Source organism: Pterocles gutturalis, unplaced genomic scaffold (assembly GCF_000699245.1).
Source record: "Pterocles gutturalis isolate BGI_N339 unplaced genomic scaffold, ASM69924v1 scaffold28809, whole genome shotgun sequence".
Taxonomy (NCBI): domain Eukaryota; kingdom Metazoa; phylum Chordata; class Aves; order Pterocliformes; family Pteroclidae; genus Pterocles; species Pterocles gutturalis.
The window spans coordinates 1-26,186 of NW_010134118.1; the positions used below are offsets into that span (position 1 = coordinate 1).

General features: G+C 37.6%; 1 protein-coding gene across 1 annotated transcript in view; it reads left to right on the forward strand.

Annotated features, from left to right (window-relative positions):
• The first annotated feature begins 6,732 nt into the window (after nucleotides 1–6,732).
• Nucleotides 6,733–26,186, forward strand: part of LOC104467641 (kinase D-interacting substrate of 220 kDa-like) — a 21,091-nt gene continuing 1,637 nt past the window's right edge. Inside the window, exons 1-12 of the mRNA XM_010081489.1 lie at nucleotides 6,733–6,840; nucleotides 12,676–12,774; nucleotides 14,215–14,313; nucleotides 15,750–15,848; nucleotides 16,804–16,905; nucleotides 17,358–17,456; nucleotides 18,387–18,584; nucleotides 20,638–20,736; nucleotides 23,241–23,339; nucleotides 23,472–23,570; nucleotides 24,865–25,042; nucleotides 25,503–25,667. Of these exons, the coding sequence (XP_010079791.1) occupies nucleotides 6,733–6,840; nucleotides 12,676–12,774; nucleotides 14,215–14,313; nucleotides 15,750–15,848; nucleotides 16,804–16,905; nucleotides 17,358–17,456; nucleotides 18,387–18,584; nucleotides 20,638–20,736; nucleotides 23,241–23,339; nucleotides 23,472–23,570; nucleotides 24,865–25,042; nucleotides 25,503–25,667 (1,444 nt within the window). The remainder of the gene's footprint in view (nucleotides 6,841–12,675; nucleotides 12,775–14,214; nucleotides 14,314–15,749; nucleotides 15,849–16,803; nucleotides 16,906–17,357; nucleotides 17,457–18,386; nucleotides 18,585–20,637; nucleotides 20,737–23,240; nucleotides 23,340–23,471; nucleotides 23,571–24,864; nucleotides 25,043–25,502; nucleotides 25,668–26,186) is intronic.

Consider the following 26,186-nt stretch of genomic DNA (forward strand, 5'->3'; position numbering starts at 1 on the left):
GGGGTGCCGCAGGCGCGGCCGAGTGTCCCTGTCAGCTCCGCCCCGGGTGTGGGGGAGCCTTCTGTACCGTTTTTCTCTCCTTTTGTTAAGTTAGAAAGATAAATACGAGCTCGAGCAAAGCCTGGCATGCAGCTTCTGAGGTGAAGAACGCTTAGAGAATGGTCGAGGTTCGGAGGAACCTCTGCAGGCCGTCTGGTCCAGCCCCTCTGCTCAGGCAGGGCCACCCCGGCTGGTTGCCTAGGGCTGTGTCTAGGCAGCCTCTGTGTGTCTGCGGCGATGGAGACTCCACAGCCGCTCTGGGCAGCCGGTGCCAGCGCTCGGTCACCCTCACGGTAACAAAGTGTTTCCTGATCTTCAGATGGCACCTCCTGTGTTTCGGTTTGTGCCCATTGCCTCTGGTCCTGTGTCTCGGCACCACTGAAGAAGATGAGTTTGAGTACTGAAACCATTTAAGGACAGGGCTTTGCTGCTTCTCATATTTGCTTAAAAATTCGTTGGAGAAAGTGCTTTCTCATCTGCAACTTTTGACGAAGGATTGATAATAATAATTAGTACAGAGTAATACAGTAATACGTTTTTTGCTGGAAAACTGTTTGAATCGTCAGTGTAATTACCTGACACCTCCTCCCCACTTGTCAAAAAATAAAGAAATTTAAAGATTAAAAGGAATTTTTTATCATGTCAGAATGCATAACAAAAATGCATGTATTTGTCTGTTGAATAGACATTTATTCTGCAGTGGTGGTTATTTAAAGTAATGTGGTTATCAAGGAGTTCATATTTACTTGAAATCCTGTGCACCACAGCTTCTGAAATGTGGCCAAATTAATTTTAAAGTCTTTTTAACAGGAAAATCTTCATCACAGTTGACTTTTTCCTGCAGTGGAGATACTCCAAAAGTTAGATTTTGTCATAGACTTTGTGGCCGGGACTAACAAACCCTTGATCTTATGATGCAGAGAAATGTGTTGCCTTTGTGAGATGGTATAATATGATATTGTAGATGTTCTTACTGCACTTTGGTGTGTTTTGTACAGGTTTTAAAGTAATTGATTTATATTGGTTGGTATAATGTTTTGAAAAACTTAGTATTGATACCTCTTCCTGTTTACTTTTCTTTTATTTGAAGTATGTGAAACCTGAAATAGTATTTTGTGTTTTGTACAGGAGTTGAATTTCCTCTTGGAATTCATAAGTGCTTAGCAATATCTTACGGGTCATTGTCCATATTCAGATTCAGCCTTACAGGTAGACTAGTTTTTATGATAAGGTTTAAATTCCATTGTCAGCTACTTCACAAAACCTTTATTTTACCAGCTCTTTTTAACCAGGGTAGAACATAGACATACCTGATAGTTGCTATCAGATGACAGTGGTGACTTTTCGCTTATATATGTTTGCAGTCTTCTGATATTTTGGATGTAATCTCCATTCTGAATTGTTTTATTAAAAAAAAAAATCCTTACTATAATACTTGGAAATTGGCATTGTCTTGAGTGCCTAAGATGGAAAAAGAATGACTTGTGTATTTCCAGTTTTCCACATTTCTTAGTGTACTGTAATAGTGGTAGGGACCTAATTTTGTGCAAACCTTTTTTCTAGTTCTATTTGTTATGAGTTTCAAAATAAGTGCTTGTGTCTAGACAAGGAAAATCAGCAGAAAGTCTTTAGTCATAGTGGAACGTGAGGCATTGGAGGAGAGGTGTGGTTGTAGGCTACTTACGGAGACTTAGATTTCTTATTTCTTTACACCTCTGGATAACAGAAATTAATATTTTAGAGTCTCGTTTCAACTGTTTTAAAAATTTGTTCTTTAAACAGAATCTGAGTTGACTCAGTCCCTATAGAAAGAATAGATAAAGATGTTTACCGCCTCATGAGTTCCTGACTTGTGGTCTCTTAGTAAGTTTATGAAGTATCCATTTAGCAAGTAATGACAGTAAGGATGGATAATACTTGTATTAGCAAGATTCTCTGCAGCATGAGTAAAGATGATGTTCCAACTAGTTTCTCATTTTTTATGCCATCATGGAGTACAAAAATGTGTGAGAAAATGAAACTGACTTATGTCAGTCTTTTATTATAAATTTTATATGTACAGTTCTTTTGTATTCCGCCTTTCTTTAAATTCTGATTTGGAAAGATGGCATTTCCAGTTCTTAAGGGCACAATACTGCATGTTTGTACATGCCCAGATTTCAGCAGCACTGTAATTAACTTTTACAGTTAACTGAGAGATCTGCCACAGTATTGCATGTTGGGAGCTTTAAAATCTGGAAGCAGAAGGAAGTATGTTAAAAAGAAGGCAACTGTTTTTTTCGTTGTATGATGGAAAGTATGAATTTTACATAAGTCACCATGATCTTTGCCTGTTGAAAACAAAACAAGAAAAAGAAGTAATTTCGATAATGCTAGTGTTTGTTGACCAATTTTTGTATTTATTCATAAATGATCACAGCTCACACAAAAAAATATGGGGGGGAACTATGAAGAAGGTGGTGATATTTGGAAAAATTTGTATGTAATAATATATTTTTTTATGCAGTTAGAAACTGATACAGAATTCTGAGAAAACATTAAATATCTGCTGATTTGATATCGGGACCTCTGCAGTCAGTATTGGTGCAGTTGAGAGAAACTAGATTTTTGTAAATCAGCAAATTTTAGCAGCCTTTCCAAAACAGTGATAACGTGTGCTTCAGCTCAGGATGAGAGCCTTACAAAAACAGGTTAATCCCTATGCAAACATTTCCTTCACCTGAACATTTGTGCTCTTAATGTATCTTTTCATAGTTCTTGGTGCGTTGTTAGACTTATAAAATACCAGGGTTTGCTGCCCAAGGACTTTGTGAGATTTCCAAGCTTGGAAGTTTGGATTGTGAGTGAAGAGCTGGTTCATGGTCTGGGAGTTGGCTTGGGTGGGTGGCAGAAAAGATAAAAACATTAATTCTTACTGGAAAAGGGATCAGTTTCCAAATGGGGTCCTGGTTTTAATGGAAAGTTTTGTTATAGACTGTGAAAATATGTCTGCTGTGTCAAAGAAATACTAGGTAAATACTGTTAATTGAGCAGTAAAGGACTGTATCTGTACTGGATGCTCTTGAATTATACTCATTTTGTACTAGATTTATGAAATTTGGCAGGGACTAAGTTCTCATCCTTTATTTTGGTAAAGGATAAGCTGTTGAGGTTTTTTTTGTTGTCGTTGTAGGGTTGTTTGTTTTGAAAAGTATATGACTATTCCTTTCAGGAGCTTTTTCCATTGGAGGGGCCGGAATAGTTTCTTATCTAGCTAGAAACTGTACCTCAGAGTCTTGCTTTGAAGCATAAATCTTATACATGGGAAGAAATCACCTCTTAGTGTTGAGCACCCACATGAATTCAGAGTACAGTGCTTAATTTTCATACAATAATAGCATACATCATGTTTAATAAAAAGGTGGCTGTGGCTGTGCTCAGTTTATATAGACTTACTGTCACGAGTGAGAACATCCTGACCAAACTTCACCCTAGTTTCAGGCATGTTTACTGTTCTTGGGGAAAAAAAGAAAGCTTCCAAAAGCCCTAACCTTTTTAACTCTATTTGGTGGTGGGGTTTTGTTTGGGTTTGTTTTGGGTTTTGTTTGTTTGTTTGGGGTTTTCTTTCCTTTTTTATTGTTTTCTTGTTGGATTTATTTAAGAATGAGAATAATACTAAAGTGTAGATTAACCTGGTAAATGGAGGTTGCATTTTAAGTGGAAATTTCTGTTACTGACCCCCACCCATAAACAGTGCTTTCCTAAAGCCCTTCAGTGATGTTAGTCTTTTGGATGGTCTAAGCTTGCCTGAAAAGTGAGAAATGAAAGCATGATGATATAAAAAGAGTGATTATAATATTTGATTTTGTTATTCTTGGTTTTATAAAATAGATTGTTATTAATTCTAAGAAGGGGGTATTATGTGACGGTGAAGCATACGTGATAAAAAATATTAATATACTTGGAGATAGTTTGCCCTTACAAAGCTTTTATCATTTAAAAAAAATATTATTAACGTGGTGGGTGTAAATGCAACTCGATATATGTTCTTTAGCATCAGTATTTTGCAGTTAGTCAAAGGTTTAAATTGCCTCTAAGGTTTCAGATCTACATTAAGGTAGCAGCTGTGCTGTCTCGGTAACTGGGAGTTCCAGTAATGATTTCTGAAGCAGGATACTTATCTCCAGTGCAGCAGGGCTGCTTTTGCCTTTTTGAAGTACAGCAGCAGGGAACATCAAGAGAAGAGTCTTACTTTGAGGAGGAAGCAATGCTGAATACTTTTTTCGTTTTTACAGTAGCTAAGAGTTAAAAGGAAAAATTTTGTTAGTAACTACAGAGTATAATTCACTTAGTGAGACATTGTCATATTTTGCTGATGATGTCTAACACAGTTTTCAGTTAGTATTTGATATGAAAAATAGTGTGGGGATTTAAGGTACAGCTGCAGGAGGGAAGCTGGGACACTTCACAGGGAGGTTGGAAAATGCCAGTGGTAGCAGTGGAGCTAGGGGCAAGTCACGCTTCATGAACTTCTCTTGGAATATGTGAAAAATGATGGGAAGAATTCAGGTGCCTGCATGTGGATATCTAACGTCATTTTAGGTGCCTGAGAGTACCTGAGACATCTGCATAGGGCTGTGAGGTGCGGCGCAGGGAGGCGTACTCTTCTGGACTGGCAGCTGGATGCCAGGCAGAGGCTGACTTTTCTGGTATTTTTGTTTCCGAAATGGCAGTAAAAGCCTATGTGTGGGCACCGAGTCACTACAGTCACTGTTTCTTTTCAGCCTTTCATTTTTGGTGTGGTTTAAGTTTTTTTTAAGTTTGCAACCTCTCAATTAGCTCTTCATCCTACTGAAGAAAATAGAGGCAATTACGTGACACCACTGTTGTACTGCTCATCCCTCTTCGCATGATGGTACTTTAACTGTATGGTAAATATGACACCTTTTGTGTTCTTAGTTTATTTATAACTTGTGGGAGAGCTTGGCTATTTGTGCAGTGCCTAGTAAAACTTGCTGGGCTTTGTATGTAAAATCTGGATTTTTTGGAGCTGATTTTAAGTTTGGTTTTTAGGTAATGTCTGAATGATGCAATTTAATTCGTGTATTTTTTCGTGGTATGTGGATGTTTAGAGTATGCAGAGTTCAGATGTCTGAATCCTCTTTGAATTTGTCCCTTAAACTGCAGCCTCGATTTTAAGACCAAGTCTAACAATGAGATTCACAGTACCTCCTTTTCCTCTCTTCTCGCTCTTGTATTCTTCTGCTTACCTACCTAAAATGTACATAGTTTATAGTTTCTTTTGTCACAAGATATTCATGTGTGCTTAGACGTCTTCTGCATGTACCCAGAGCTGCTCTCAACTGAACTGTGCTGGCTTCTTTGCTGGCATTTGTATGACCAAGGGGTTTTTTATCTGGGTCGTCTGATGGCTGTGGTGCTGTAGGTGAGTTCAGGTTGTGTCTGAGGTGTCCTGACAGGTGTTTGTCTGTGTATACTTACTTGCTGAAGGAGGAAGGATGGTGTGGTACTGTTACAGTCTGTGCAAGCAATTTAAAGTAGAGCTAGATTATTTGATTTAAATCTCTAAATCTAAACTAACTTCTCTATGCTAAGTGTAGTGAATGGAATACAGAAAAAATCACTGGCTGCTTTTATGTGAGAATAAAAATTAGAACATTTGCCTGGGAAAGCCACTGGTCTTTGTCTTCTGCATGGTAGAGAATAACCTAACCAGTGGGCTTTAGCTAACATTGATCTGGAGTTTTTCCTCTGCTGTTACACTGCTATCATGCAAGAAAAATAGAGAAAGAGAGCAATCATGTCTGCCGGTGGGGAGTAAGGTGGTGTGGCGTGAGTGGTGTCTTGTGTTTAGCCCCACGACTTGTTCTGCAGCCAGTGACAATTAAGGACCAATTAATAATTCAGTTTCTGGAGCCATACGCATATAAATTTGGTGCAGTAGTATTACAGGTTCCTTGAATTTACTAGTCCACAGCTTTTTAGGAAGTCTTAAATGGTTCTTAATGGTCTGCCTTAACCAAGAAAAACTTTTCTACTCTTGCAGATTATAAGTTAAAAACATATAATCAGTGAACAGAAGCTATGTTGAGTTTGACTAGCCAGCTGATGATGTGCCATCACATGCAGGCATGTCTGGATAAAGTTGGTGATAACTGATTTAATAAATGGTGTTTTTCAGAGTTCCATGTGGCTGCAATGTAGATAGTATTGCTGTATTTCATAATGCTGAGTAGTCTTGAAATCCTGCTTATGTACATAAAGGATAAGGGTTATATTGTAAATACCTGGCATCTGTGAAGTATCTAACATATACTGGTATTCCTGTGATGTTATATAGGCAGAAACATTTATGCAAATGAAAGACTACTCTACATGCCATTCAAAATACATATTTAGACAATACCTAAAAATTAGAATAGATTATAATTTTCTAAGAAGTAGAAAGATTAAGCAACTGACTATAATTGAAGTGTGATGCTGAGGAGATGCACTACAATGCACATGTCTCCGTGGTGTTTTGTTGAGGAGCAGGGCGGGTATTTGTACCCAACCAATAACTTATTGGCATGTACAAATCATGCTTTTTAATGTTAACTCTCATAGTATTTACTTACACTTTGCTTTTTTATTTTTCCTTTTCTGAAATACAGATAAGCTTTGTTATAGAAGCATTTTAAATACTGTGCGAAGATGGCAAGTCTGATGAGTCAGAGTCTGTTGACATACGTAGAAGAAGGTAATGTTCCTGCTCTGAAAGCGCTTCTGGAGAAATGCAGGGATGTAGATGAGAGAAATGAGGTAAGATGATTTCTTTGAAAGGTCAGTTTCATATTTCAGCTTATTAGTTACAGAATGAATAATTAGTGAGGTCATACTGGTTATTTAATATACAAATTTCAGTTTTATTTTCAGCTGATTGCTTACCTTTGAACAGACTGAACACGCAGTGTTCAGTCTCTGTCAGCACCTCGGCATCTGTCATTGTATTTGTTTTCTGAGTGTTCTGAGCTGGAAAATGCACCTCCATTCTTACTTTGTGGATGGAGGTTGTACCTGTGTTTCTACGGCTAGGAATTGTTTCTTAGTTCACAGATCCAGTTGCATGTGCATTCTTGCCCTGTCCGTTTTGTGGTGAAACCTGGGATGATAACAAACCTGGGATGATCTTCCACATCCTGGTTTCCAGGCAAGAGAAACTTGTTATACGATCCTAATAGGAGCATATATTGCAATTTACTCTGAGCAGATGCTCATCTGGATGAAAATAAACATATCTAAAAGGTAAGTCTAGATGTTATAAGGAGTATTAAATGACTTTACCAGGCATAGACGGGAGGTCTCGATACACAGTAGGGAGTTGAAATGTGGATTATTTGGAATCCTGGGACAGTGTGGTAATCATTAGCTGCTGCTGTGTCATCTAATTTAGTCTGATTTGAGCATATCACCACCAGCAATTTGAGCAAATGTGCTGCAGTTTCATTAAACTGCACTAAAGATTCCTGAGAGTTTCTTGGGAGATTTCATTCATGCAAATGTTTGTTGCTCGTGACTGTTTACATTTTTTTGCATTATGTTGAAAATTCAGGTTATCTTGATGTACTATTATGTCTTTTGTGTATTTTACAAATAATCTTAGATTATTTGACTAATTTCATCTTCTTTAGTAGGTTTTGTGGTTTGTAAGTGTATGAACTTTTCTTTCATCTGAATGTACAGCTTGCATCATCGATTTTTATTTTTTAAGTTCTGATTTCCTAAACAGTGGCATAGAGCTGGAACCTTGTTCACTTATGTAGCGTATTTGGTGAATCAGATGGACAGAAGAATTCAGGGTAGAAGGGACCTCTGGAGGTTGTGGGATTCAGTCTCCTCCTAATTGCAGGGCTAACTTCATACTTACATCAGGTTGCTCAGGGACTTACCCAAGCAAAATTTGAAAGTCTTCAAGGATAGAGATCCTGCAGCCTCTCTGGACAATGCTCCCCTGCTTAACCATGCTTTGTTTCAAAACATTTTCCTTATGTTTCATTGGACTATCCTTTGCTACATCTTGTCACTGTTGCTTTTTGTTGTCCATCCCAGAGAAGAATCTGCTTTTGTCTTCTAAGATTCCCCTTTCCTCTAGGTACTGTAAGACTGATGTTGATTCTCCTCTTACTCTTCTGCTTTCCAGGCTGAATAAATCCAGCTCTCAGTTTCTGCTTGCGTGTCTTACGCCCCAGTTTCATAACCACTTGAGTGGCCCTGTTGCTGGAATCCGCAGTTTGTCAATGTTCTCTTGCTGGGAGTCCCTCAATTGGGAGCCCAAAATGGGGTGCTGTATTCTGGATTCAGCCTTAGCAGTGTTGAGTAGAGGACCAGCTGTGCTCTTGCTATGCAGCCCAGTATTTGATTTGCCTTTGTTGCTGCAGGGGTGCACTGCCGACTCACGGCCCTCTTTGTCCATCAGGACCCCATGCCTGTTTCTGCAGTGGGGCTCCCCAGGCAGGTGGTCCCTAGCCAGTACTGTTGTCTGGGTTTGGTCCGTTCCAGACTCTGCATTTGCCTTTGTTGAACTGCAGGGAGGTTGTTGTTTCTCCAGCCTGTTGGATTCCTTCAGAATGGCATCCCTGTCATCTGGTGTACTGACCACTCTCCCTAGCTTGGAGCAATCTGTCAGCTTGCTGAGGGCACATTTCTGTCTCATGGTACAGCGTGTTGGTGACGATGCTATGATGTTAGCCCTGAATTAAACCCTCTCAGCTGGGCACCGGTTACTCATTGAGTCTGATAGTCCAGCCAGTTTTTTACTTACCTTATAGTGTATGGAACACTGGCTTTACAGTCAATTTTTTTTTTTAAGTAAGTCTTTAAAATCCATGTTCTGTTGCATTATTATTTAAACCTGCATAAGATGGAAAGAGTTTGGCAAGAAGCTGTAGAATTACATATATTACTCAAAACCAGAGAACATCATGCAAATGTGGAAGCAATGTACAGAATTTAGCCTTACTGTAGTTACTAGATCTGGTTTTGGTTAAGGCAGTTTTCTTTCATTGTCAGCACATTAATTTTGTGTTGTGTATGTGCATATGCTGAGGTATTAGAGATGGGAAAATTTTTAAGTTTCAGAGCATACACATGAGCCTCACCACTTGGCATGCAGTGTATCTGAGAAGAGGAGTAGTCTGTTCCCTCTGCTGGTAATTCCTCTCAGCAACATGGCTGAAATCAGACAGATAGTCTGTGTTAACTTTATCAACAGTGTCACTGCCTTCACCTTCTTTTCTAAATTTTTCTTCTGTTCTTGATGGGGCTAAGTGCACTCCTGGGTTTCAGTAACTGTTTTTTTTGCATAGTTTATTTCCCTGATACCTATTTTTTTCAGTGTTTTGTTATATTGCATTGGATAGTGTGATTTCTGGAGACTCGTATGGTTTGCATCAGTTTTAAACCCCTGGTGGGGTAGGCTGTTTACACATACCGATAATAGGAGTTTTGTTTAAATGTTAGCTCTTCATTAGAATTCTGTTTCCAGTGTTGGACCTGCCAAGATGTCTTTTCTTCTTGGGCAAAAACAAAATACCAAAATGGGACTACATGTGCCAGCAGTGTGTCTAAAAAGATTGCTGGCAAGCTGAGGTTTGCTAGTGCCAGGACCTCCCATGCTGCAGTGACTTGTCCAATGGTGGGATTACCCACGTTGTTACCAACTCTTTATATCTTGACTGTGATCAGTTGCCAGAAGAGCTGGTATGTTCCGGTCAGTTTGTGTGTGGATGGTTTTGTTGGAGTTTCAGTTAAGTAGAGCAAATGCCGGTCTCTCTGCCTTTTCCCAGCATGTCCTTTCCCCCATGTGCATTCTCTCTCTAATACCAGATACATTGATTACGTCACAGCTGATGATAGGTGCTTGACTTGTGTGGTACATTTTGATCCTAAAAACCTCCAGTTTTCTTTCATGTGCCTTTCCTTCTGCTCTTGATACTAAAGTACCTTCTGCATCTTCAATTTGGAATCATCTGTTCTCTGACAGACTGCGGGAGAGCTAATCTGTAAAATACCACCACTGAATGCCTTCCCTAAAAAGGTACAGGTGTGCCCCTTTATGATTTGGATATTCCAATACTTGTCTGTGATGTTCAGATGTACAGTACTTGATGTGCTTGTGAGAAGTATGAGCATTTAGTTGTTGTGGAGTGTCTAGACTCTTGGGCAATTTTTGAGAGTTAATCTGGATGCCACCACAGGCATAGTGATTATTTTTTCATGGGTGAAATCTTTATGATCTGGTGTAAAATTTAAGCTATATTTGATAATCTCTCTCTTAGCAAGAAGGGAAGGAAGTTTTCAGTACTCTAGGAGAAATGTTTTACATCTAAGAATACCAGAGCTACTCTGTAACTGTATGACACTTCTTGCAGGAGGGAGATCATTTGCCCATCCCTATCCTCCTCTTGCCCAGAGATGTTTTTGTTTGATTTGTGTTATCCTTTTCTGTTACCCACCTGGGGAGGACAATCACAGCACTAACAATATTAGCTGTTCAGAAGGAGGTCAGAAGAACGCTCATGATGAAACAGGGATTTTCGTATGTACTGCTAAAACACAGCTTAGAAGGGACCTCTGGAGATTGTCTAGTCCTGTGTCCTGAGATGGACTGGTGGGAGCCAGCTGGATTTGGCTGTTTCGGGCACGGGGCAGTCACAGCCTCTCTTCACAGAGACCCTGGGCAGCTCCCCTGCTATGAAATCCTGGACACCTACACCCAGTACAATGAGGCTTCTGTCCACCCATTTCTCCAGCCTGTCAAGATCACTGTGGATGGCAGCACAAGCATCTGGTGCATCAGCCACTCCTCCCAACTTTGTATTGGCTGCAAAGTTGCTGAGAGTGCGCTCTGTCCTATTGCCTAGGTCCTTAATAAATAGGTTATACAGTACTGGCCCCAGTATCGACCCCTGTGGTACTGCACTAGTGACTGGGCTCCAGCTGGACATTGTGCTGCTGATCACAACCCTCTGAGTGCAACAGTTCAGCCAGTTTCACTCCACCTCACTGTCCATTCATCTAGTCGGTACTTCATCAGTTGTCTGCGTGGATGTTACGGCACACAGCGTTGAAAGCCTGGCTAGAGATGGGGGTAAGCAACATCTCATCTCATCATCCACTGGGCGAATGTTGTCATTACAGAAGGCAGTCAGATTGGTCAGGCATGTCCTCAAATTGCTTGGCATGCATATTTCCCAAACATAAACTTGGATATAAAAACACATCTTAAAGAGCAAAACTTATATCTGTTTTCTCTTTGGAAAGAGAGCTGTTCTCTTCTAGAAAGTGGTATTTTTCTTCTTCGTGATTTCTTGAGCATTTTCATTTTTTTTTGATGACCAGACATAAATACTAGTGATGGTTGTTACGAAGTATGCTTTAGGATCTAAAAGCAAAGGTATCATTTTGAATTTATCCCATGTATAGTTATAAAGGAGCATATTTTCTTCCTGTAAAAAATTGCATTGTTGGATATTAGGTTATATCCTGTCACGAGTAATACTATTGGTTATCCATAATGTCAGGGGGAAGACTCTGTGAAGACTAGTTAGGGAATAGGTGATGGACTAGAAAGCTTTTTTGAAAGAATCACTGCTTGCACTTTTTTTTTTTTTTAACATGAAGAGTGGACAAATGAAGATTAGTGATCTTACCGTGTTGTAATTATGCTTTGATTTTAACTTTTTTCAGGGAAATTGCTGGTATATAACTTCTGACATGTAGCTTTTGCATTATTTATAGACTAGCTATTTTAGGTTTTCTTTATAGTACAGAGAAAAGACGGAAGAGAGATCAGGAAAAATTATCTTAATTCATTAAGCTTGTTGAGATTAACAGATTTACTGTCAAATTTAGTAACTTTTACTTTTCAGCATACAGAGCAGTTGTATCTGAGGGTTTTCTTCTGTAAGTAGCTCTGAAGAGAAGTTTGCTGACACAAAAATAGGCTGATGGAAGGGTGTCAGGTTGTAACTGACTGTTAAAACATCTTTGAAAGCAGCTTTTTTGATCTTCCTTCTTCCCAGGGATGAGGCTGTTTGTTAAGAACCTGTACTACGTAGGACAGGAATGGTGTGCGCATTTGGTATTCTGTCAGACGAAAGTGTGGTATATAACTTGACCATTTTTTTCTAAGACTTGAACAAGAAATCTTACTGTTACTCTCAATCAGTGTGGATGCTTTCATGGCCATTGTGGTTCCTATGCTAAATTTATTTATTCATTTCTAAACAATGTAACTGAGTTACTTCAAAATGTAAAGATGTCACAGGTTGTATTAGAGATGTCTTCAGTGGAGAAATAATTCAGAAAGAAAGATATTTAACTCTAACTTATTTTGGTAGCCATTTTTAAAAGTCTGATTTTTTTTTTGTTTGTTCTGGATTTCTTTTATCTCTTATGGGACAGCGTTTAGTATATTCCCCATTTTTATTGCAAGTTTACTGCGTGGTTTGAAAACCAATCCTTCTCACTGTTTGTCAGTTAAAAACTGGAAGCAACTTAATGTTCATCTCTGGTTTTTAGCCTCTCATTGTTGGTGTATGTGCATCATTCGGATCATTTCCCAATGCGTCACTTTTCCTGTCATTTTACTTTCAGAATGGCCAGACTCCACTCATGCTGGCTGCTGAACAAGGCAATTTAGAAATAGTCCAGGAGCTTCTCAAGAAGGGAGCTAATTGCAACTTGGAAGATGCAGTAAGTATTAGCGCTTTGTGCGATGTTAACTAACAACAGAGAAAGAGAAAATGTCAAGTTGCAGGCAAATAAAAGGTATTTAGGTGAGTGTTGAGGGGAGGGGAAAAAAAAAAAAGAAAGAAGGTAGAGAATGATGACATGTAAGATCAATTTTATTCCACATTGCTTGGCTCTGTATTCCTCTGATTCAATTACTCATAAAGAATGGGGATATTTAAGGTGTTTTAAATGTCAGAGAGTCTCTGCTGAATGCTGCTGCTGATTCTTCTGGAAAATTAATATTGGGAAGCTGTAGTAATAAGATTAGCAGTAGTTGACATAAAAAGATAGGTGGAATAGAGAATAAAACATCAAAGATGGATCCAAGTGATTTTGCTCATTCAATGATGTGGTGTGTTGGGATTTTTTTTTCCTTTATTTTGGTGTTTTTCAATAAATATTGAGGGATAATTTAGTTTAAAGGATTATTTCAGGTGAAGGCCAGAACAGTGGCAGAGAAGGGTTTCAAATTTGTGAATTGTCTTCCTGCGTTTGCAAAAGAGGTTGACTCTAGGTGAGAGATGCCTAGAAAGGGCGAATAGGACAGAGGTGTTGTTAAAAAGTTCTGAAAGGTCCATACATTCCAGTGAGGAGTGGTAAACAGGAAAAAGATGGTGCTTGTGTTTTTTTTCTTCTGCACTTAGTTTAATTCTGGCAGTTTAGACATCCAGGAAAAGTCTGGTATGAAACCTGTCATTTTAAAAAAGAAAAAAAAAAGAAAGAAGGCAAATGTCTCTGTTTTTGGAGACATTTTATTACGTCTGCTGTAAATGTTACAGTTCCTATACTTATAGGAAGAACAGCTACTGTATAACCTGTTGCGGTATTTATATACGTATAGCACATAAACAGCAGTCCACACCTGGACATGGTTTGAGCAGTGGATGGAAGACAGTGTAATGCAAGAGAAGATGTATCTCCTGAAGTGATCATAAATCTAAGAAGCCATGGTCCTAATTTGCCTGTATATGAGCTCCTTGGGTGCAGTCACCCACTGTATGTGGAGACAGACCACCCCCATTTTCTGTGCTCTTGGTTGCCATCTCGTCCCTGCCCTGAGCAGTTCTCAATGTCGACCTCATTCTCTAATCCTTTGCAACTGTTGCTTGCTCCATAAAGATTTTAAGAAGTTAACCTGCAATGAACTGAGGAGTGGAGAGTGGTGGATATTGGATAGGAGAGGAGATAACAGGAGGGAAGATTTGGAGTAGTTGTTGGTCTGTGTTTTCATGTATAACTGTGTATAACTGGCAGGTAGTCTAAGAGTTTGTTACTTTTTTTATTTAAAGGACAACTTTTTAAGGGGTTGTGGATTTTTGATTGTGGGTTAAACCCTTGAAAAGCAAGGTAATTGTATTGAAATGTTGAATGGAACTTAAAAATGTTTTTTCCTTTTTCTAGGATAACTGGACAGCTCTTATTTCAGCAGCTAAAGAAGGACATGCAGCTATTGTAGCAGAGCTACTCAATTATAATGTCAGTTTGGAGCATCGGGATTTGGTATGTGCTGTCCCAGTGTAAAAATAAAATAGTTTCCATCTTTTTAGTAAGAAGAACAATTTTGGGAGTTGGAGACTTTCAGTTCTGTAGAACAAATCAAAGACCTTTTATTCTTAAATTTTGCATCCAGTGGTGTTAAAATGGAAAAGAATATGTATTTAAATATTGTTTTTACAGCTGTGAAATAGTTGCTTTAGTGTTAATGAAGGCAACTTGTTTTCTAGGGCTGCTTTTTCCCTTTTAATTTGCTTTAAAAAAAAGCCAAACTGAAGGATGGTTTGTTGAGGTTTTTTTTTTGTCGTGGTAGTGGCTTTTTTTTCAAGTATTCTGGTAAAGTAAATGTTACCTTTTCATAGAAGATAGCTGTCTGTATTTACTTTTTCTCTGGACAGGCGTGATTATTCATATGGCAGTCCTTGTTCTCAATTATTTTCATTGATCTTGCCAAATTTTTTATATGGGAAAGTGGGCGCTATAGTCCGGTCCACCTAAAGAATTACAGAAGCTGCTCACGTGATTAGAAGGTTAGATGCCTCTGAAGAGCTATAGACTTGTCTTCAGTGACTGAAGAGGGAATTAAGTACCTGCAGGGACTAATTTTGTTCTGCTTAAGTTAGAGTATGGAAAACTACTAGGGGAGAATTCAAGTGCTTCTTTTAGTTAAGTTCCACTCTGAAGGCTGAGGCATGTCCTTCTAATCTAGCTTTTTCACAAGTGTAGTGTTAAGCACATCCACGTGGTCCGTGATTGATTTCTAGGCCTGTGTCAATCTGAGAGGGATCTTTTACCTCCCCTGAAGTGTATTATAAGGAAAGAAATAAAAACTGTTCAGAGGCATACCGGTATTTTAACATTGAATTTGGTTACCTGACCTGTCAAATGCCTTAGATAGTGAAACCCTCGTTGTCTCCTGGTTTACAAACTTAAGTAAACACACCAAGGCTGTTTGAAATTGTTGCTCTTATTACTGCCTTAAGAGGACATGTGATTTTCTGCTTTTTTATAAAGAAGCAAATCATTGCATAGTTACTTTATGAAGGCCATCTGTCTGTTACAAAAATCAAAAGTAAACCTTCCATGTTAGTTGGTTTGGATTCTAGACTTGCTTTAAGATAGCGCTTGCTTTTTGATTTGTTTCTCCAATGACCAGATTTCTATGCACTTGAAGTCTGAATTGAACGTTTACAGCAAATTCGGGAACATTTAGGGCACAAGAGTCTCCCAAGTTTTGCATACAGCAGGAAAATAGTACTTTCATATGAGTGCTGATTATTTATTCTATATAAGTAGGATTACAAGGTTGTATAGTCGATCCTTACTATGTTTTGGACTTGCAAAACGGTCTTAGGACAAATACAAAATGAAATCAAAGTCACTAATTAGGTTTCTTATGAGTATTCTTCAGTTTTTACACTTCTTTGAATTGTGCTTGCCAGGGAGGATGGACTGCCCTGATGTGGGCATCATATAAAGGCCGTACCGAAGTAGCTAAACTGCTGCTTGAGAAGGGAGCAAATCCAAACATCACAGGAATGGTAAGTTTTGGTCTTAAATGCCCTCTCCTCCCATATGTTTAAAGTCCTGAATTGTACACTCATCTTATTTTCTTGATTAAACATTTAGCATGTTTTGCAATATAACATTAATCACTGTAGTTTGTTTATAAAGGGTTTGCTAAAGTCTGTATGATAGCCACTATTTTTTTTTTCTAGTTAAAGCAAATGAGTGTATAGCTCTTAGTAAGATTCATATTAGCAGGAGAGGAAATAATAGAAAAGATAAGTAGTGTATCCAATGCTGCTTGTATAAAGATTGTAATTTTTCTACGTCTGTAAAAGTCAGTGGAGTAACTAATATGTGCGATTTAGAAACAATAATTTAATTTTCATAAGAGTTACCAAGTGGGCTAGATTATATAAATATGTACCATACATGTTAGAGAGAATTGAAAAATTAAGGTTTTGAGATTTATTTAATTTCATAAGTATTCTTTATAGAAGGATAGGCATTTTGAAACTTTAATGAACAATTTGTTTAAACTCTCAGCTCTCTGGTGTTTGAGGCAACAGTGAACAATTACGGAAGAACACTAGTGACCTTTCTGATTGTGGATTTCATCTGGTTTGCGTATGCAGCTTGTGCATGCATGACATGACTGATCTGCAGTCCTGATTACTTTGGGATATTGCATAGCTGTCTGTTGCTTCTCTCTTACATTACAAATGTTTATATTAAGCTGAGGATGTGAATTTTTAAACCTTGTTTAAGGAGTTATAAAACAAAATTGATTCGGAACAGTAGGCATCTTCCCAGATATCATCTAGATAATGTACTAGGTAACAGTTATTGATATTTAGTTAGATTTGTTTCTGTATATTCCCTCTTCTATGGGCTTTTTGTTTCTTGGAGCATTGTGATCTATATAGTTAGTGAAAAATAATTAAGACTATGTTTTTATTTCATACGGTGTTTTTTTTTTTTAATTCTAAGCAATACAGTGTTTATCCAATTATTTGGGCAGCAGGACGGGGCCACTCGGATGTAGTACATCTCTTACTGCAACATGGAGCTAAAGTGAACTGCTCTGACAAAGTAAGTTATGCTTGTATCATATTGAATTTCTTTAATGCTTGATACATTTCTTGTAAAAGTAACTCTTGTTAAAAAGATAAAAATCTCTGAGTTTTTGATTGGAGAAACTGTTATATTCTGATTAGAATTAATGCGGTAGAGCAAGTCATTATACTTGCAAGAGGTTTTTCCATAGAATGCTGAAGGTTGTTGTGAACATTTATTTCAGTGCTGTTGGAGCTGTTTCTGAGCTGTTGGAAACCTTGCTATCCTAGGCTGCATAGAAAAATAATTCTTACAGGTGTCATCTACAAAAAAAAGTTAACGTGGCTTTTCAAATGCTTGTGTTGATTCACAAGACAAAATTAGATCTTTGTAAAAAATAGAGCAATAAAGTCTAGGTTGAATACTAGGTTTTAGGGGATGCTAAATACAGAGAGCAATATGATAAAATGTTATAAATGTTTTTGCAGTATGGAACCACCCCACTAGTTTGGGCGGCAAGGAAAGGTCATTTGGAGTGTGTGAAATACTTGCTGCAAATGGGAGCTGATGTAGATCAAGAAGGAGCTGTAAGTAACGGTTCATTTCCCGCGATAAGGTGTAGGTACATAAATCTGTGTGTCCTGTTTTATTTTATATAATACAAATACCAAGAAATACATGAAACAAGATGAAATGTTGATGTTAGAGTATATTACTTTCTAGCTATTTGTAAACTACACATAAGGATTATTTAAACAACTTTGTGCCTTTTAATAAAAATATTACCTAACTAGGGAGTTGTATTGACAGTTGACACACTGTTATGTAAAGTGTAAATTTTAGTGAACATAAATGAATTTAGGTTATTGCTCTCTGAAGGTTAACACTATCAAAATTCATTCTGTACCTAAGCTTGGTATTGTCAAACAACTTATTCCTCAGTGCTGTTTAAAAAGTAGATCAAACACAAAGCATCTTTTGAAAATAATAATGGTTGTGCCTTCTCAGAAGTTGGAAATTTTTTAGAAGTTTTCAGCTGCATATTGTTTTTAAATAAAACATTTATATATTTTGTTGTGTAAGTCACTTAATATGTTTGTCAAAGTAAAAAGAATCAGTAAAAGTTAAGTGGAAAATTAGAACGACTTTTCATATTTGTGTGCTTATTTCTGCAGTTCTTCAGAAAGCCTCCTTATGAGTGGTATTGGCAGACCTGGGTGCTCTGATAATACTATGTTCCCATATGACAAGAAAATTATTTTACCATGTGTCTGTCATTCAGGAGTTAGAATGAATTGATCTGAGGTTTACTGTTTGCATTTGAAGTGTACTATAGTTCTTAGTTTGTTTATTTTTTTAAAAAAGTATAGCAAATGCACTTTAAAACGTAAAACTGTAGTAACATTCGGATTGTTAAGAAAGTAATGTCAGTGAGTGTTCTTTTGTTATTTAAGCTGCTGATGTAGTGATGATTTCTGTATCCACTGTACAGTAAAATCTGTTATTTTTGTTTAAAGAATTCTATGACTGCACTTATTGTAGCAGTGAAGGGTGGCTATACTGACTCAGTAAAAGAAATACTGAAAAGGAACCCAAATGTAAACTTAACAGATAAAGATGGAAATACGGCTTTGATGATTGCATCAAAGGAGGGACATACTGAAATCGTGCAGGATCTTCTTGATGCTGGAACTTATGTGAACATTCCTGATAGAGTGAGTAAATTTTTATTATAGTTCTTGTTTTTTATATATGTAGTAATAATATATATTTAAATACCAATGTAGGCAAATTTGTGAGTATGTGGTTTTTCTGACTTCCTGATTTTTCTGCCACCTGGGGGTGTTTTTATGTATTGCTATTTTACAAGTATGTTATATGGCAAATGTTGCTGTTTGAAGGTAAACGATAAACTACAGAAACTACTCTTTTTCTGTGAGATTCTTGAATTGTGAGTTTCCATAGGGCATGGAAATGACTTATGATTGTACATTTGTCATATCTGTAACATAAGACTAATACTGAACTCCCTTGCAAGTTTAGGGTGGGGTTTTCGTGGTAGTGCTGTTAAAATTGTAAAACAATGGATATTATAAAAAAGAATGTATTCATTCAGCGTCTACCTTTGCCTTTTGCAATAAATTTTTTACTAGGAAGTGTGTGTATGTTAGAGGAAGATTCAGCTCTGGATTAAGTTGTGTAAACGTAACTGTTGACAGGTGTGCTGCGTACCTGAGCTGTGATTGCTTTGTTCAGTAGAGGCATGCATGCAGTATGGGTACTGACCAGAGTGTGAATCTGCTTGCTAGCCACTCAGAGATTTATTTGGTTGCTTACATAGGTGTTTTGGACTGTCTGCAGTGTCCTCTTGATAGTCAGGTTTTTCTGAAGTTCCAGAGGCAGGCCAGGCACTGCACCCTTGGGGCTATAGGTGGTTAGATACCTAAACTTAGGTGCCTCTGTCAAGATGAGTGTTTTAGTTCAGAGCAGTAATATGGTTTTCAGGCTAAATTCCTAATCCCTAAATTGGATTGCTTGGGGTTGCAGAGAAGAGAGGAAAACCTCCTAATATTTACCTCATAATTATAAAAGGATTTTTGGATGCATTTTCCTATATTGCAAGTATCAGCTTAGTGCATTTCTTAAATGCTTACATACTGAGCTGCAGTGTTGCATGTGACAAAAACTTTGATCTCAAGCACATATTAAAGTAAAACTTGAAGTATTTAAGAAAATACATTGCAGTCTCCCTTCCCACCTCTTCTGCCACAAAATTCTACAACTGTCTACATTCCTGACAGCTTTCAGTACAGCTGACTGTATTCCAAAAATACATCAAACAATGAGTAGTCTTAGTTTCAGATGCTAGAGTGGGTTTTGATAAGGAAAATTTCTTGGTTTGCAGCCAGGTATGTAATGACTATGATTCATAGGGGATCTACTGCTAAGTTTTCTAACTGAATTCCACACCTGTGATTTAGCTATACTTTTATTTATTTTTCCTGTTTCGTCATAAAAGAAGTATTAGGTAACTTCAGGATTTAATTTTCTGAAATTCTGACATGAAATTCTTAAGCGTGTTAAAATCAGAAGCCTTAAGCAGAATTGTAACTTTGTTTTACGTATGTACAACTCCTTTTACCACAGCAAAATATTTTTTTCTTTTGATCAATTTGAGACAAAATCGGCCTTTTGCTTCTTTTCTTTATAGCAGCATAGTGTATGTAAACAGGATAGCAGTCAAATCTACACAAAAAAAAGGGATAAAATTCTTTAAAATTCTTGAAGATCTTTTGTCAGCTGTGAAAGAACTAAAGGAGACAGCCAACATTCTTGTCAGATTGTAAAGAGGTTATTACTGTAATTACTTGTCTGATTGTAAAGAGGTTATTACTTGAGTGGTTGGTCTTCCTATGAACATAGAGAACAGATGGATTTTTTCATGTTCTTTATTAACTTGTGCTATTATTTTTTTGAGGTAGTGGTTTAAGGTGGACCTGTTCTTGGAGTGTTTGTTTTGCCATAAATATATAATATTTCACCTCTTTGCAAAAAAATATAAGAAATGGAGTGCAGAACTTTTTCTTCTATATACCCATTATTTGCAGAGATAGAAGTATTTTTTTGTATATTTGTTTAAAATAAGTGCAGATTTGCTAACACAAATAGGCATAATGTGTATTTGGAGGCTGTAATTTATTCTCTGTTCCATTTATTTTTGCTAAATATAATTAATTAATCTTCAGTATTATTTCACAATTTTTATAGAGCGGAGATACAGTGCTGATTGGAGCTGTTAGAGGAGGTCATGTTGAAATTGTGAGGGCCCTGCTCCATAAATACGCTGATATAGACATCAGAGGTCAGGTAAGTACAACAATGTGGATGTTAGAGTAATTCTTAAATGGGTTGTGAATTTATATACCAAACAATTAAACTGTGTTTCTGAAAAAACAGGGCTTTAAAAACTTCTTCAGTCTACTCTGCAGGAAACTCAGATTCCCATGAAACGTTAAAAATATATCAAGTTGCTGTGCAGTTTTTAAGATATAAGACATATGTAATTGTAATGACTTGTTAAGCAGGGTTTTTTTCAGTTTATTTGTATAATGGTTGAAAAGCAAAATATGTGAATTGAAGTTACTTTGTCTGCACTACTGAACAGATTTAAAACAATGAAATACTTTTAAAATCCTTCAGTATTATTTTTTTAATACTTAATATTTTAAGTTCAATAACAATATAGTAAAATACAGTGCCCCTTAGGTTATATCTGTTGTCACAATGTTGGTTAGACACGTCTGTCACTATGCTTAGTTGGCGGTTCTCTGCTTCGCTAACTTCCTTTCTTGTGTTAAACAGTCAGTGATTTCCTAGTTTTCTGTCTATCCCTTTTTTCTGTTCTTTGATTAAGGTATTGTTTTTATTCTTCTACTGAAAGCTCTCTTACTGAGCATGGCTTGGTTTTATTGTTACATTCAGCTTGCTTTCTTTTGCTTGAAGCTATTGAAATCACTCCGCTGGCAGGCACATATGTTCTGGCAAGTGTGAACACGAAACTAACTAGTCACTGAGAACTGCAAAGATTCAGAGCCTGCTATTGATGCGGAGCCTCTTTGAGAAGCCAAGAACCTTTTAGTTTGGAAAAAAAATAGTGTTTGGATCTCTTCCTCTCACCTGCCACTGGAAACCTGGAATTATGTGTCTCAGCTTCTTGCTGGCAGGGGTCTGAAAAACTGGAGCTTTTCAACATCTTCATATGACCAACGCAATACAGAAACAGCAAGAGGACCCAGCCTCTTCGGGGCAGGGGAAGCTTGTGGCTTCTGGCAGTGTGTGGGTGTCTGTGTAGCCAGGTGCAGTGGTTAATCTAGAGAATACATTTGTATTCATTGTATTGGCCTTGTTGACACAGCAGGAGTGAGTACCATTGGGGAAGATTCTGGCTGTGCGCTTCAAATCTTCAGATTAGGACCAGCAGTATAAAAATTGCTGATGAGCAGTAGTGTTTAGCAACTCCCTGCTGTTTGGTGTTGCAGTGCCTGTCTGCCAGCCAGACCTGTTCTGGGGAGATGTGTTTCCTGCCCAAATCTGTGATGTTCTGGAAAGATTGCTGAGTCTTGTCCAGCCTTCCAGCAGCTGTGTTCCTTGCTGCTCATTCCTTCGTATGGAAACTAGTCGGGAGACTCTGAGCGGGTAAAACATGATTATAGGGCTCTGGGAGCAAGTGTTGGGGCAGTGGAGGGCTTAGGTGGTGTTCTCAGCCCTTTCTGGGAAAGGGGGAAGGCCCAGATGGGAGCATCTGGCAGACTAGTGCCTGGCTGTGCAGCTGATGTTGCTAGTGAGGAGTCAGCTTCTTCAGGCTGGTGTCTTGTTGGAAGCCACCTGACTGAAGGACAGAGGACATGAAACCCAGATGACGTGAGAGGAAAGAAATCTGAGTGACCAGGCTTGTTACACTGTCGGGAAAGGCTTTAAACTCCGTTTGCTGTGACGCCCGCAAGTAGGAGAGGAAGAGCTGCAAATGAAAGAAGCAAGCAAGCAAGAAGGCTGCAAGGGAGACTTTGACATTAAAAAAATCACACAAGCATGCATCAAACAGAGAGAGTCGTGATGCAGTCACTAGGCTACAAAAAGATTGCAGGCACAGAGACTTCCTAGGATAGCACACATTGCTTGGGAAAAAAAAAAGATGACACAAACAGATTTGGAACAATCAATCATTCCTTCTGGTTCAGTGATACAATGTATGACTGATCTGCATTCTGATACTTTGTGTTGACTTTCACATCCATCTACTTTTACAGCTTTAGGGCTTTCATGGTATGCTTTTAGGCCAGCCAACCGGTTCAACGGTTTTATTGGGTTATACTGTAAAATAGAAGAAAATGGAAATTTTTTTAAAGGCCTGGAAGTGGTTAGCACTTCCATGTTCTAACAGAAGATAAATATTTTTTTTTAAAGCCACAGAGAAACATGACTTACATAATAGAGGGGAAAAAAGACAACACTCTAGATTGTTTTATTTCATTAGAAAACTTGTACATTTGAGTTATAACTGAATATTCATATGTAGGTTTGGAAACTGTTTCAAGACAGATTGAATCTGCTTGGATTGTTAAAGCTCTTAATATATTTTGCACAGATTTGTAAAATAGATTTGTGTTCTCTGACCAGATTTCCATTCCCTCCCCAAAAGTTCTACTGGTGTGCCAGTTAGGTTTAGTAGCGTTTCCCTTTGCCCTGAGCTGTGCTAGAATTTTTTGTATTATCTTCTGTTTTCAGTGTAGTGGTTGTACTTCATATACAGTTTTTGAACTTAATCCAACTGAATGAAAGTCCTGTTAACATATAATACTCTGTTTTTTCAGGATAATAAAACTGCATTATACTGGGCTGTTGAGAAAGGAAATGCTACAATGGTGAGGGATATCTTGCAGTGCAACCCTGATACTGAAACATGTACAAAGGTAATGATTAGAATTTTAATTTAATTGCTTTGTTTAAGATCTGTTCTTTCATTTGTTATCCTATCACTAGCTTTTGCTTGATTTTGAGTATACAGAGAATCTTTTTTTATTAGGCCTACTTTTACCTTTTAGGATGGAGAAACACCGCTTATAAAGGCAACCAAGATGAGAAATATTGAAATAGTAGAGCTGCTTCTGGATAAAGGAGCTAAGGTCTCTGCTGTAGACAAGGTAAAGAATATTTGTTTATTTACTTTAGTTTTGTGTCAGAATTTTGTGGTGAGCTGTCAAGGCTAATACAGACAGCTTCCCATATGCTTAATAATTAAAGAGGCCATAATACTTAAATGCTTGGTCTCCCATATGCTTAATAATAAAATAGATCAGAATACTTACATATCGATTAATTCCCACCACTAATATATAGATTTTTTTGTTTGCATTAGGGTGCTTTTAGAATAGAAAAGAAAGCGTGTGTGAAAAGAAAAAAATTCCAGGTCAAGAATAAACATTTTAGAAATAAGAATACTAATTCTTAATACCCTTGAAAAAGAACATAGAGAATGGTTGTTATTTGTCACTGATGTTTGGTTTTGATTAACAGACTTTAAACTAAGCAAAGCAAAGGACAAAACCAATCATTTGTTGCTGTCCTCTTATGCATTATCTACTTTGACTGTAAACCCTTTAAATACAGGAACGTTTATTTGATACTCAGTATTATATTTGGGGAAAATAAGTAATAATGTTGATGTAATAAAGAAACTTTTACTGGAAAGCTTTTTGAAGATGTCTGAACAGGCATTGAAATAATTCTAACAAGCAGTATCTCCTGTTCCAAACAAGTCTCTGAATTTGCTAGTAGGCACTTGTTTCTAAATAAAGACTACGCCCGCCCTGCAGTGGGGCGCGGGAGATGTGGCATACAGAAGCCCCCCTCCCTGGCGGCGCTCTTGGGGGACCCAAGTCCTTGTGATCGAGGCCGCAGCCCGCGGACGGTGTGAGGCCAGTAGTGGCCCACCAGCGCGCCGGGCCCGGGGCTTCTCCGAGTCAGGTTGCTTGGGAATGCAGCCCAAAGTGGGTGGTAAACTCCATCTAAGGCTAAATACCTGCACGAGACCGATAGCCAACAAGTACCATAAGGGAAAGTTGAAAAGAACTTTGAAGAGAGAGTTCAAGGCGACCTCAGATCAGACGTGGCGACCCGCTGAATTTAAGCATATTAGTCAGCGGAGGAAAAGAAACTACAGTTTTCATGAACCTTAAGATATTACTATAAATGTTTAAGAAAGAAGTTAATGCCTTAGATTTAGCATTATAAGAACTGCCTTTTCACAGTCTTTTCTGAAACTTTTGTAATGCTTTTTCAAGGGGAAAAATGCTTGCTGTAAGGCATTAATGCTGTTGAGAATACCTTAAGATGTATTTCAAGTAAATAATGCATCTGAAACAATGTGGAACATGTGGTCTGTTTATAATATTAGGAGCTCATGCTGGATATTACTAGTCTTTTACTTAATTGCAGAAAGGAGATACTCCACTTCATATTGCCATTCGTGGAAGAAGCCGTAAACTTGCTGAATTACTCTTACGAAATCCAAAAGATGGTAGATTGCTTTATAGACCTAACAAAACAGGAGAAACACCTTACAATATTGACTGTAGCCACCAGAAGAGCATTTTAACACAGATATTTGGAGCCAGTAAGTATAAGTATTTAATTTTATGGTTTTTTTAATCACTTGTATATTGAGAATCCAGTTTATTAAATTCTTTATTGAATAGTTTAGTTTTTTTAATGTTGCAACTAATGGGAGAGCTTTAAAAAAATTAGTTGGCAAAAAATTTAATCACTCTAAAAAGCCTAACAAAGGTCAAATGTATCTTTTATTTTTGACTTTTGACATTGCATACTGTGTGACTTCTGTTAATGGTTTTGTTTTTACTTAGATCATGTCTACGTAGGAGTTATTTTCTTTAACTTTCTGTGATTTGGGATTTTGTTTGAGTCTTGTGGTAAGCTCTAATGGTTTTGATAATTATATGACATTTATGTGGATATATACAAATATAGGCAAACCTGCCTTGATTTCATTTTTTAAAATTGTCATATTGAAAAGATTTAGTAAAATAAAGTTCTGTAACATAGTATTTGTGTTACAGGACACTTATCCCCCACGGAATCTGATGGTGACATGCTGGGTTACGATCTGTACAGCAGTGCTTTGGCTGATATTCTGAGTGAACCAACCATGCAGCCACCTATTTGTGTAGGCTTATATGCGCAGTGGGGAAGTGGAAAATCTTTTCTGCTCAAGAAACTGGAAGGTAAAAGTTGATTTAGCCTTTTCTGTAGGTTCAAATCTATCTGTAAAAAGCATCACATGGGAGATAATAGTTTTTGCTACAGCCGTCAGTCTGAGTAGGTCTCTGTTCCAGTAATGAAAGTATTTAAACTTCAGTGTGGTCAGTTCATCCGTAGGTTGCTTTATCCATTTATACAATGTCAAGACAGTCTTCAAGTGTTGCTGTCTATTGTCCTGTGGGTTTCCTGCAGCAGTGTTTCTGCCCTTAGGTAGTGTTGAAGGTATGGCTGCTGAAATATCCCTTGCTGGGGGCGTTTGTGTGTCAAAACAGATTCACACCTCTCTTGCTGAAGTATTTATTGTACTTCCTATGTGTCATCTTATATTTTTTTGAAGTTTAAGAACAAATTCCAGGCTGGTTTTTTTTTCTCTGTAAGGTTTTTTCTGTCTCTAGGTTTCTTCCCCTTTCCTCTTATTTACTTTGAGTTTTTTGAACTTTCTGAAATGACATCGGAAAGCAAATACAGTATTTGAAGAGCGT